This window comes from Pristis pectinata, chromosome 13, assembly GCF_009764475.1.
Source record: "Pristis pectinata isolate sPriPec2 chromosome 13, sPriPec2.1.pri, whole genome shotgun sequence".
Classification (NCBI taxonomy): Eukaryota; Metazoa; Chordata; class Chondrichthyes; order Rhinopristiformes; family Pristidae; genus Pristis; species Pristis pectinata.
The window spans coordinates 1,748,712-1,762,563 of NC_067417.1; the positions used below are offsets into that span (position 1 = coordinate 1,748,712).

A 13,852-nucleotide genomic window follows, 5' to 3' on the forward strand; every position below is an offset into this window, starting at 1 on the left:
CCAATGCTCAATACAAGAGGACATGGCTTTAAGTAATGGGTGAGAAGTTCAAGGGAGATAGCAGAGGGAGGTTTTTCACCCAGAGAGTGGTTGGTGCATGGAATGCGCTGCCTGGGGTGGTGGTGGAGGAGGCTGATACATTGGTCAAGTTCAAGAGATTGTTAGATAAGCATATGGAGGAATTTAAAATAGAGGGATATGTGAGAGGAAGGGGTTAGATAGTCTTAGGCGTGGTTTAAAGGTTGGCACAACATTGTGGGCCGAAGGGCCTGCATTGTGCTGTATTGCTCTATGGTTCTATGACTGAATCAACTGAGGGCAGTACACCACAGATAAAGAAACAAATTCTTTTAGTTGCCCCTCCCCAGGTCTTGCATCAATTTCTTTAAATCTGGATCCCCTGGTCTGAACATCTCAAATTCTCTAAAGGAGATAGTTTCTTTTTTAATCAGTGTATATTAGAGAGAACAGTAGAGGGTGGATGGGAGCCCTGAACAGCTGCACAAACAGCCAGAAACAAATGTCCCAATTAATATGCTACAAGCAAAGCCATGAGAGCACCAAATGGCAGCTTTGGGCGCCTGCATCAAACACGGTGTCCTTGCCGGCACCACACTGTGGCCGTGCTAAATGAAAACAGCAGCTGCACTGGAATGATGCAAACATCCCAGGAATTTAGGTACCAGCTTGGAAAGAGAAATTAGAAGCTATGATAGAATTAGGACTGTTAACACACTGAAGCGTCACAAGGCCAAGCCCCGCAAGATTATCAAGCGCAAAACTGCCATAGCCACTTCTGGAGATACGATGAAGATGATCAAAAGCTTGGTCAAGGAGGTGGAGAAAATAACAGGGGAGGGGAATGACAGTGGAAGGATTTGAACACAGGGATGCGATTCCCAGAACTCTGTCAGAATGAGTGCCAGCGTAAGTCAGGGATAGGATGAAAAGACCAAAATGAGACGAGGGAGAAAGCGCCTTACTTTCCCATCCACACCGCGTAGCTCTCCGGGAGCTTGGGCACAAACAGTAAGGACTTGCCAGTAGCAACATCCACGGCACCATAGCAGTCAGACTCTATCACTCCGAATGTCCAGTGGAAGTAAGATTCCTAGAACAAGGAATACATGTTGTTTAAAGCAAGACTTCAGAAAGGTTTCTGACATTAGCAAGGGAAAATGGCAGTACAGTGCAGAGGGAGGCTGGGAAGTTTTAATTCATACAAGGGAACATCTGCCTTACTGAACATCAATTTTACCCATTCATAAGCTCATCCCAGTCATCTGTCACATTCAATGTGGTATCCTTCCTATTGCTTCCCTTTCAGTGACATCCCTGCTCTGTCCCAAGTCCATACAATGACGCACTGATGAACAGAGAGACCCAGGGATTCAAGTCCATAGTTTCCTGAAAGTGGCAACACTGGTAGATAGGGTGGTGAAGGCAGCACGTGGCACACTTGCCTTCAGGGGTTGGATCATAGAATATAAGAGTCAGGATGTTATGTTGCAACTTCCCAAAACACTGGTTGGACCACACTGGGATACTGTGTGCAGTTCTGGATGCCACACTATAGGAAGGATATGGGTTGTGCTGGAGTGCAGAGGTGATTCAGCAGGACTGGAGGACTTTAGTTATGGGGAGAAATTGGGTAGGCTGGGCTTGATTTCCCTGGAGTGAAGGAGGCTGAGGGGGCAGCAAAATCCTCTTCCTACGGTAGAAGTATCAAAATCAAAAGTGCGCAGGTTTAAAGTGAGGGGATGTCAGGAGGAATTTGTTTTAAGACAGTGATTGATATCTGGAACTCACTACCAGAAGACAGGGTGGATTCAGATATGGTCACTACATTTAAAGTACATTTAGACAGAAATTTCAATTGGCAAAGCATGCAAGGATAGGGATCTAATGCAGGCAAATGGGGTCAGTGTAGATGGGCTAAAAGGTCAGCATGGACGTGGTGGGCCAAAGGGCCTGCCTCTGTGCTGTACAAATGGAGCCACCGTTCAGCCTATCAGGACTCCACCATTCTTTGAAAGGGTTTTCTAGTCAACCCCCACCCCCTGCAAACATCTCTGCTTCAGAGAGCAGCTCCTGCACCTCCCACAGCCAGCACGGCAAAGCTTCCAATTACACAAAGCAGTTCAGACCCAGATTCAGTGCCTCTTTTGCTCTCATTACTGTTGCAGAACAGCTCCACAGAGATGTGCAAATACTAGGTTACTGGTGAAGGTAATTAAATGCCAGTTTCTTCTGCTCAGCAGTGTAACTTTATAACAGTGTTTGCTCACTTAATGATTTGAGCTGCACCGACAGGAGGGATCAAATGTCAACTTTCTTCTAAGTTTGATTAAATCAGATTATATATTTCAATGCAGAACCGTCATATTCTGTTCTCTATCCTCCCAGGCAGATTAGTTTCACATGTATTAAACAGATAGCTCCTAAATACCTGAACTTGAGTAGTCTTTGCACATGATTGGAGGAGTAACACTTTACCCATAAGCAACACTGTGCCAGTTTTATACTGGAGCACCTGTCAGAGGGTCAGACCTCACTCAGCACCGTGCTACAGTGTGTGTCCCTAAATAAAACCCATCACGTGGGCTTGGTGCAGAGGTGGACTGAGAAATATTATGAACATACATGCAGCAGCTAATGCTAAGGGAAAGAATGAGGATAAATTTATGAGATGAAAGAAAGATTTATCACAGGCAAGAAACTAAATTAGGACTGTGCTGCAGTTTATGGGATGTTTAACTTCACGTGCAGGAGCCTCATGAACTGCACGACTTTGTGGGACCTGCAGTACAACACCGGCACCCAGCTCTACCCCACAGAGCCCTGCTCTTCATCATCCCAACACCCATCTGTACCTCCAAACGGTCATCTACTTGGGCAGCACAGGAAGCTGGAGAGACCCCGTCCTCTCCACAGGGACCTCCGGGAGAACTGCAACTGAGTTCACACAGTATTTCCAATTCTGTTGTACCTTCCGTTCACTGGAGAAATTACCCTGCTTGTGTTGGAAGGGCTCTCTATGGTTTGGGTGATGAATCCTGCTCACTGTACGGACTGTTTAAACAGAGTCTGAGTAAGCAGGTGTTTGCTGAGAGTCCTGCCGTGTCCTGGCCTGCCTCCATGCAATGTCCCATCAATACTCACTCTGACCTCCATATCCCTCTTCCCATGGACGTACCTGTCTCTAGCACCCAATGCTAATGGATCGCAACATTCTGATTTATCCACATGATAAGATAACACTGGCAGCATCAGTCTTTCCCAAATCTCCAGGCCCACAACATTTGACCAGGAGAGTGTGTGTAATCATGAGACTGGGCTGTCTGGCTCTCACACACCATTGGCTCCACCTTGGCTGTTGACACAATGCCAATCAGATTTTAATTACCCTTGTTATGAACTCAGGTCTATTCTGAATGTGTATAAATTGGCAGTGGGCGATTCATAAACATCAGAATTGTTCTTTGGAATATTCAACATTAACCATGACACACCTCAAGGAAGATTCTACATTGATGCTGTACAGTGCGAAGCAGCTTTTGAAATAGCCAGAGCAGGCCACTTCAACCTTAAAGGTCAAAACAAAATCACAAGGACCTGATAATCTAATCCCCTATCCCAGAATTTTGAAACGAGGTGGCTAGAGATATAACAAATGCTCTAGATATTCTCTCTCAAAATTCTGGAATTGTCCCTGAGGATTGGAGAACAGCAAATGCAGGGACTGAGAAAACTGGGAACTACTGAACGGTTTGACAAACAACTGGCTGGAGGAACTCAGTGGGTCAAGCAGTATTTACATACGATGAGTGGTTGTCGGCTCTTGGACTGTACTCACTGGAGTACAGAAGAATGAGAGGGGACCTCAGAGACATTTAAAATGTTGAAAGGACTGGACAGAGTAGATGTAGCTAAGCTGTTTCCCTTGGTGGGTGAGTCCAGGACCAGAGGGCACAGTCTTAGAATTAGAGGGTACCTGTTTAAAACAGAAATGAAGAGATATTTCTTTACCCAGAGGGTAGTGAATTTATGGAATTCTTTACCACGTACAGCTGTGGAGGCCCAATCATTGGAGGTGTTTAAGGAGGAGATTGATATGTATCTAATTAGTCAAGGTATCAAGGGATATAGGGATAAGGCTGGAAATTGGGGCTAGATAGGAATAGTTTAGTTTAGCTCATGGAGCAGACTCGATGGGCTGAATGGCCTGCTTCTGCTCCTTTGTCTTGTGATCTAGAACACAGAACAAGACAGCACAGCAACAGGCCCTTCAGCCCACAATGTTGCGCCAATCTAATTAAGCTAATGAGCTAAAGCTAATAACTAATGTGTGAGGAAAGTAATTGTCTACATTTCCAGCCGAAAGCCTGCATCAGGACTGAGAGTGGAGAGGTGAGATGGCCGGTATAAAGGGGGAGGGGGGGGGGAAGAGAGGGGGAGGGGGGGGGGAAGAGAGGGGGAGGGGGGGGGAAGAGAGGGGGAGGGGGGGGGAAGAGAGGGGGAGGGGGGGGGAAGAGAGGGGGAGGGGGGGGGAAGAGAGGGGGAGGGGGGGGGAAGAGAGGGGGAGGGGGGGGAAGAGAGGGGGAGGGGGGGGGAAGAGAGGGGGAGGGGGGGGGAAGAGAGGGGGAGGGGGGGAAGAGAGGGGGAGGGGGGGGAAGAGAGGGGGAGGGGGGGGAAGAGAGGGGGAGGGGGGGGAAGAGAGGGGGAGGGGGGGGAAGAGAGGGGGAGGGGGGGGGAAGAGAGGGGGAGGGGGGGGGAAGAGAGGGGGAGGGGGGGGGAAGAGAGGGGGAGGGGGGGGAAGAGAGGGGGAGGGGGGGGGAAGAGAGGGGGAGGGGGGGGAAGAGAGGGGGAGGGGGGGAAGAGAGGGGGAGGGGGGGGAAGAGAGGGGGGGGGGGGGAAGAGAGGGGGGGGGGGGAAGAGAGGGGGAGGGGGGGGAAGAGAGGGGGAGGGGGGGGAAGAGAGGGGGAGGGGGGGGAAGAGAGGGGGAGGGGGGGAAGAGAGGGGGAGGGGGGGAAGAGAGGGGGAGGGGGGGAAGAGAGGGGGAGGGGGGGAAGAGAGGGGGAGGGGGGGAAGAGAGGGGGAGGGGGGGGAAGAGAGGGGGAGGGGGGGGAAGAGAGGGGGAGGGGGGGGAAGAGAGGGGGAGGGGGGGAAGAGAGGGGGAGGGGGGGGAAGAGAGGGGGAGGGGGGGGAAGAGAGGGGGAGGGGGGGGGAAGAGAGGGGGAGGGGGGGGAAGAGAGGGGGAGGGGGGGAAGAGAGGGGGAGGGGGGGGAAGAGAGGGGAGGGGGGGGAAGAGAGGGGGAGGGGGGGGAAGAGAGGGGGGGAGGGGGGGAAGAGAGGGGGGAGAGGGGGGGGAGGGGGGGGGAGGGGGGGGAGGGGGGGGGAGGGGGGGGGAGAGGGGGGGGAGGAGGGGGGGGGAGGAGGGGGGGGGAGGAGGGGGGGGGAGGAGGGGGGGGGAGGAGGGGGGGGGAGGAGGGGGGGGGAGGAGGGGGGGGGAGGAGGGGGGGGGAGGAGGGGGGGGAGGAGGGGGGGGGGAGGTGGGGGGGGGAGGTGGGGGGGGGAGGTGGGGGGGGGAGGTGGGGGGGGGAGGTGGGGGGGGAGGTGGGGGGGGAGGTGGGGGGGGGAGGTGGGGGGGGGGGGGGGGGGGGGGGGGTGGGAGGAGGGGGGGGGGGGGAGGGGGGGGGGAGGAGGGGGGGGGGGGAGGAGGGGGGGGGGGGAGGAGGGGGGGGGGAGGGGGGGGGGGAAGAGGCGAGAGGCGAGACAGGAACCCAAGGTGATTGGTGGACTGAGGAGGGGTGAAAGATAACGGGCAGGATGTATAGGTGGGGAAGGGAGGGGGTGGCGTTGGGAGACAGTGGTTGTGGATGATAGATGGAGGCAGACAAAGAAAGAGGGATGCAGAAGGAGCAGGGGGGCGGGGGGGAGGCGTGCGAAGGTTGGAGACGGCTGCTGGAGGGAGATAAGCAAGAATACAAGGGGCTGCCAGTCCTTTACTCTGATAAGGAGGTGAGAATGGGAAACATTAGGGGAGAGGTGTATGGCAGGTGGAACCAGAACCAGATGGGGAATGGTGGGGGTAGGGGTGGGGGTGGGGGAGGTGAAGGGTGGGGGTGGGGGTGGGGGAGGTGAAGTGTGTCTGTGGTGGGTGGAGGGTGATGAAAGGGTCTGGGAGTGGGGTTGGGGGAAAGTGGATAAAGATGGGAGGGGGGAGAAGAGAAGGGGGAGGGGGGAGAAGAGAGGTGGAGGGAGAGAGGCAGGGGAGGGGGGGGAGAGGCGGGGGGGTGGCGAGGGGCGGGGGGGAGAGGCGGGGGGGGGGAGGGAAGAACCCACTGGCAGGGAGGGTCACTAAAATTGGAAAACTTAATGTTTGTGCCATTGGGTTGTAGACGACCCAGGCAGAATACAAAGCATCGTTCCTCCATTTTGCGCTGGGCCTCACCCTGGCAGTGGAGGAGGCAGAGGATAGACATCAGGGTGGGAGGGGGGAGGGGGGAGGGGAGCTGGAATGGTCTGTAACTGGGAGCTCGGGATGGCCAATGTGGACGGAGCATAGGTGCTCTGTGAACCGGTCGCTCAGTCTGTGCTTGGCTTCGCCGATGTAGAGGAGGTCACATCGGGAGCAGCGGGTACAGGGGACGAAGGTAGAGGAGGTGCATGTGAATCGCTGCCCCACCTAGAAGGGCTGCTTAGGTCCGAGTGGTGGTGAGGGAGGAGGTGTAGGGACAGGTGTCACTTCTACTGTGACTGCAGGGGAAAGTGCCAGGGGTGGGTGGGTGGGGAGGGATAAGCCAACCAGGGGGTCACAGAGGGAGTGGTCCCTGTGAAAGGTGGAAAAACACAAGACAAAGGAGCAGAATTAGGCCATTCTGCCCATCGATTCCACTCGACTATTCAATCATGGCTGAGTTTTTGTTTCAACCCCATTCTCCTGCCTTCTCCCCTTTAGCTTCTTACCAATCAAGAACCTATCAATCTCTGCCTTAAATATACCAATGACTTGGCCTCCACCACCCTCTGTGGCAACGAATTCCACAAACTTACCACCTTCAGGCTGAAGAAATTCCTATCTCAGTTTTAGAGGGACGTCCCTTTATTCTGAGGCTGTGCCAGATCCTGGACTCTCCCTCTGATGGAAACATCCTCTCCACGTCCACTCTATCCAGGCCTTTCAGTATCCGGTAGGTTTCAATGAGATCCCCTAATCCTTCTAAACTCCATCGAATAGAGGCCCAGAGACATTAAAAGCTCATCGTATGTTAACCCTTTCATTCCTGGGATCATTCTTGTGAACCTCCTCTGGACCCTATCCAGGGCCAGCACATCCTTAGATACAGGGCCCAAATCTGCTCATGTTCCAAATGTGGTCTGACCAATGCCTTATAAAGACTCAGCATTACATCCTTGCTTTTATCTTCCAGTCCTCTCGAAATGAATGCTAACATTGCATTTGCCTTCCTTACTACTGACTCAACTTGCATTAACCTTGAGGGAATCCCACACCAGGACTCCCAAGTCCCTTTGCACCTATGGTTTCTGAATTTCCTCCCCATTTAGAAAATAGTCTACACCTTTATTCTTCCTACCAAAGTGGATAGCCCCACACTTCCCTATGTTGTATTCCATCTGCCACTTCTTTGCCCACTCTCCCAACCTGTCAGAGTCCCTCTGCAGACTCCCTGCCTCTGTGACACTACCTGCCCCTCCTCCTACCTTGGAATCGTCTGCATACTTGGCCACAATGCCGTCAGTTCCTTCATCCAGGTCATTAATGTATAACGTGAAAAGTTGAAGTCCCAACACTGACCCCTGCAGCTCCATTAGTTACCAGCAGCCGTTCCAAAAAGGCCCCCTTTATCCCCACTCTCTGCCTTCTGCCAGTCAGCCAATCTTCTAAGCATGCTAGTACCTTGCCTCTAACACCGTAGGCTCTTATCTTGTTTAGTAGTTTTGTGTGCGGCACTTTGTCAAAGGCCTTCTGAAAATCCAAGTAAACAACATCCACAGACTCTCCTCAAAGAAATCTAACGAATTTGTCAGGCAAGATGTCCCCTTAACTAAACCATGCTGACTTTACCCTATTTCATCATATACTCCGAAATTTCATCTGGACTCTTACCAACCACCGAGGTGAGGCTAACTGGCCTATAATTCCCTGCCTTTTGCAGGGATTGTGCTGAATGCAGAAACTCAGAAGGTGAAAAGTGAGGATTAGCGGAACTGTCTGTCTGCTCTGTCTGGAGGGAGGTGGAGCAAGAACGGAAGTACAAGGAACAGTAGATGCGAGAGCAGGCTCCATTAACTACAGCAGAAGGGAAGCCACGCTTCCTGTTAGATGAGGACATTTCAGAGGTCCTGGAATGGAAGGCTTCATCTTGAAAGGAGATGCGGTGGAGGAGAAACTAGGAAAAAGGGATGCCATCCTTACAAGAGCCAGTGGGAAAAGGTGTGGTCTACGGAGCTCTGTGAGTCAGTGGGTTTATGGTAAACATCAGTGGCTAGCTTGCCTCCTGAGATGGAGGCAGAGATCTAGAAAAGGGAGAAAAGTGTCAGAAATGGTCTGCATGAATTTGATAAAATTGATGAGTTCTGCACTTTTTCTGGATTTGTCTCCATCTCAGGAGACAAACAACCCACCAACATCCACTACAAACCCACAAGCATCCACATCTACCTTAACTACACCTCCTCCCACCATCTCCTACAAGGACGCCATCCCTCCCTGTTTCTCCATCACTGCCACAGCTGCTCTCAAGGTGAGGCATCACATTTCGGGGCTTCCGAAATGTCCCCACTTCAGAGTGGCTTCCCCTGTACCGTGGTTGACGGAGCCCTCACTCGCATTTCCGCCATTTCCCACACGTCTACTCTCACCCCCATCCCTCCCCCGAGACAGAACAGAGTTCTCCTGGCCCTCACCTTTCACTCCACTAATCCCTGCATCCAGAATTTCATCCATCTCCACTTCTGCCAGCTCCAATGGGATCCTTCCATCAGCCACATCTTCCCCTCAACACCACCTCCCTGTAGGAACCACTCTCTCTGTGACTCCCTGGTCTAATCATCCCTTTCCACCCACCCCTCACCGTCCCCCGGTATTTTCTATTGCAACCACAGGAGGTGCAACACTTGTCCCTACACCACCTCCCTCACTACCATTCATCCCTCAGACCTAAACATCCCTCCAGGTGAGACAGAAACTCATGTGCACCTCCTTCAACCTGGTTTATTGCATTCACTGCTCTCAGTGTGTCCTCCCCTCCATTGACGTTAACAAAACAAGGCACCTGCACTCTGTCCACAATGGCCATTGTCAGCTTCTGGTCATTTCAACTCCCCTTCCCATTCCTACATCGACCGTCTGTCCTCGGCCTTCTCCACTGCCACAGTGAGGCCAAACACAAACCAGAAGAGCAACACCTTGTATACCACTTGGGTAGTCAACAGCCCAATGGTATGAACATTGAATTTTCCAGTTTCAGGTAACCCATCCCTGTGTTCCTTTCCCACTCCCACCACCAGTCCACCCTTTGTTCCCCCTTTCCATCCCTCCCCCTTGTTACCCAGACCTCCCCCTCTCCCACCTAGTTCTATCTGCCCATCATCCCTCCCATATCTGGTTCCACCCATCACCTACCAGCCCATCTCACCCCTCCCTCTCACCTCTTTATAACAGTTATCTTCCCACTGCACTCTCAGTCCTGATGCTGGGTCACGACCCAAAACATCGATCACAAAGGGACTTCACAGGTGTACAGACAAGCCGAGTGAGGGGGTGAGAACACACAGATGCAAATTTATGTGGAAATGTAAAGTTATCCACTTGGTGCACAAAACAGAAAAGCAAAGTTTTGTTTTGAATTGAGAGACTGGGGTTCACTGGAAGCCGACAAAAAGCTGCTGTAACTAATCAGGAAGGTGGATGGTACATTAGCCTTTACTGAAAGAGGATGAGAGCTGAGCAGGTCTTGGTGAGACCCCAGTTGGGGTAATGTGTGCAGGCTCTCTACCCAAGCAAGGATATAGAGTGCAGCAAAGGTTCACCACACTGGTTTCAGGGATGGCAGCTTCATTGTATGAGGAGAGATCAAGTAGACTAGGCCTGCACTTTCTTGAATTCGGAAGATTGAAAGAAGATCTTATTGAAACTTGCAAAACTCTTTCAAAGGGATGATACTTCCCCTGGCTGGCTCTCTAGAACCAATGGACACAGTTTCAAACTAAGGAACTGGCTGGTTAGGACAGATGAAAATAAATTTCTTCACCCAGAGTGGGATGAACTCTCTGTCCAAGATAGTTGTGGGCACTCCGTAGGAGAATATATTCATGAAAGGGATCAGTAGACTTTTAAGGGATGGGGGTTAGTGCCACTGAGGTAACAGACAGCCATGACCTCATTGAATGGTGGAGAAGGCACGAGGCATTGAATGGCCTACTCCTGCTCCTATTTATGATGTTACATTTAACAGTAAAGAACCAATGGGTAAAAAAGGACATCCTTGGAGAGATGTTCTGATTGGGACAGAGTGGTGGACACCAATTCCACTGCAACTTTCGAATGGCAAACATCCACCTCCCTGGTTACTGGATTACCCGGGCTGAGCTGGTTATAGAATTGCCTGAACCCGGTTAAAGGGACTCATCGACAAGGTAACAGGAAACTAGAAGGGGTGTGGGAACAACTGAATCTTTCAAAAGATGGGCTGAACGACTTCCTCTGTGCTGCAAGGTTCTCCGATTCCACGGAAGCCTCTCGCAGTCCCTCCACGCTCAGTCCCGTTGACAGGTGTGGGAAGGGACAAGACACAACATGTCTCATCCATTGAAGTTGTCATTGAAAGTGCCAAACAGACTTTTGGACACTGTCGGAACCCTGTGGACTGCCACCTCAGTAAAAGTCATCTCCTTCAGATGAAGCACATGCTAAGGGGCTCAGATAAATCTGGTGGTGCAAGATATGTGAAGTAGAAAGCATTTGGGCTAAGTGACCTGCTTGTATGTTAGACCTGCCTTGCATTAGCACCTACCTGTGACCCAATTAACAGAGAGCAGTTGTTACTCACACCCATTCCCTGAAGGACTGCTCACCTGACGGAAAATGACGTCAGTATCAGTGCAGTATCGCTGCATCTGGTCTCCTCCCTGCAGAAGCACCACCGATTTCTTCGGCACCGCCGCATTCTTGCGCAATTTTTCACACAGCCGCTGCCTGTTCAAGGCAAACAGAGCAACGGGAACGCTGAGGGTCTCCTTTCCCAGCGAGTAGGAGGGCCTGAAAGAGGAATACATTACAAGCTATACATCGAGACCCAGCAACAAAAAATCCGATTTCCAAATCTCTACGAAACAGGTCACAACACAATCTGAGCAGTAGATGTGGTTCCCAGCTGTCAGTTGTGGCAGGGTTTACATGCTATAACGGGCTATAAAACAAAGTCAGGCAGCATCGCCAACAGCGCATCCCTTCCCGATGAGCTTAGAGCATTCCATGCACGTTTTGAACAGAAGGGATCGGAATGTCACCACCCACCCTGACAACCTCCGTTGCACCTGAACCCACAGTCACCGTTGCGGACATCAGATCAGACTTCTGGAGATTGAACCTGCAGAAAGAATCCGACCCGGATGGTGCCCTGGCTGTATGTTCAGATCCCGTGCAGATCAGCTGGTGGCAGTGTGTAAAGACATTTTTAACCTCTCCCTGCTTCAATCTGAGGTTCCCACCTGCTTTAAGAAGACCACTAGCATCGCAGTACCAAAGAAAACAAGGTAACATGCCTTAATGACCACTGCCCGGGGGCGCTGACATCCACCATCATGAAGTGCTTCGAGAGGCTGGTCATGGCATGCATTAACTCCAGCCTCCCAGACAACCTCGACCCACTGCAATTCATCTATCACCAAAACAGGTCTATGGTGGATGCCATCTCCCTGGCCCTACACTCAGCTCTGGAGCATCTGGACAGTAAAGACACCTACGTTAGACCTTTGTTTATTGCCTACAGCTCCGCCTTCAATTCTATAGTTCCAAGAAAACTAATCTCCAAACTCCGAGACCTGGGACTCAACACCTCCCTCTGCAACTGGATCCTTGACTTTCTGACCAACAAACCGCAATCAGTGAGGATAGGCAGCAATACCTCCAGCACGATTATTCTCAACACTGGTGCCCCACAAGGCTGCGTTCTCAGCCCCCTACTCTACTCCCTATATACTAATGACCAGATTCTGCTCTAACTCCACCTACAAGTTTGCAGATGATACTACTGTAGTGAGCCGAATCTCAAATAATGATGAGTCAGAGTACAGGAAGGAGATAGAGAGCTTAGTGACATGGCATCATGACAACCTTTCCCTCAATGTCAGCAAAACAAAAGAGCTAGTCATTGACTTCAAGAAAGGGGCGGTGTACATGCACCTGTCTACATCAATGGTGTTGAGGTCGAGAGGGTTGAGAGCTTCAAGTTCCTGGGAGTGAACATCACCAACGGCCTGTCCTGGTCAAATCACGTAGATGCCACGGCCAAGAAAGCTCACCAGCGCCTCTACTTTCTCAGGAAGCTCCAGAAATTTGGTTTGTCCCCTTTGACCTTCACTAATTTTTATCAATGCACCATAGAAAGCATCCTATCTAGATGCATCACAGCTTGGTATGGCAACTGCTCTGCCCAAGACCGCAAGAAACTGCAGAGAGTTGTGGACACATCTCAGCACATCACGGAAAACAGCCTCCCCTCCATGGACTCTGTCTACACCTCTCACTGCCTCGGTAAAGCAGCCAACATAATCAAAGACCCTGCCCACCCCAAACATTCTCTCTTCCCCCTCCTCCCATCAGGTAGAAGATACAAAAGCCCGAAAGCACGTACCACCAGGCTCAAGGACAGCTTCTATCCCGCTGTTATAAGACTATTGAACAGTCCCCCAGTAGAATAAGATGGACTCTTGACCTCACAATCTACCTTGTTATGGCCTTACACCTTTTTGTCTGCCTGCACTGCACTTTCTCTGTAACTTTAAAACTTCATTCTGCATTCTGTTGTTGTTTTCCCTTGTACTACCTCAATGCACTGTTGTAATAAAATGATCTGTACAAGTGGCATGCAAATCAAAGTTTTTCATTGTACCTCAGTACATGTGACAATAATAAACCAATTTACTCTCAGCCAGGAGCCCAGGATCATGGGTTTGTCCCACTTTAGAGACACAAGTCCATGACTGACACTACAGTGAAATAGTGAACGAATGAAAACACTGCCTTTCAGAGACACAAACCTGGGCCGTGCCAACAAACTCAGGTGGCACTATTTCATGGTAACTGATGGAGCTGTCCCGAATGTGCTGCCCAATAATCATTCACTCAGACATCACTAATAAAAAGCGATCTGGTCATCACATCATTTCTATTTGTAGGAATTTGCTGCATACAAACTTTTTGGTCCTTTTTTCGTTCATTACAACAGTGACCATGTGTGCTTTGGACACCAGAGTCACAGAGTTATACAGCACGGAAACAGGCCCTTCAGCCCAACTCATCCATGTTGACCAAGGTGTCTACCTGAGCTAGTCCCATTTGCCTGTGTTTGGCCCACATTTCTCTAAACCTTTCCTCTCCACGTACCTGTCCAAATGTCTTTTAAACACTGTCATTATACCCATGTCTACCCCTTCCTCCAGCAGCTCTTTCTACAACCCACCACGCTCTGTGCAAAAACGTTGCCCCTCAGGTCCCTTTTAAACCTTTCCCCTCTCACCTTCAATTTATGTCCTCTAGTTTTAGACTCCCCAACCCTTGGAAAAAGGCTGTGACCATCCACCTTATCGGTGCCCCCCATGGTTT

General features: G+C 51.1%; 1 protein-coding gene across 2 annotated transcripts in view; it reads right to left on the reverse strand.

The window, feature by feature from the left end:
* pepd (peptidase D) overlaps nt 1–13,852 on the reverse strand; it is a 118,554-nt gene that overhangs the window by 91,721 nt on the left and 12,981 nt on the right. The window contains exons 2-3 of one of the 2 annotated variants that reach the window (XM_052028286.1): nt 11,101–11,284; nt 984–1,111 (exon numbers count right to left, since the gene is read on the reverse strand). In XM_052028286.1, coding sequence (XP_051884246.1) covers nt 984–1,111; nt 11,101–11,284 — 312 coding nt within the window. Of the gene's footprint in view, nt 1–983; nt 1,112–11,100; nt 11,302–13,852 lie in introns of those variants that run through there. The other variant, XM_052028287.1, reaches the window with a different exon arrangement.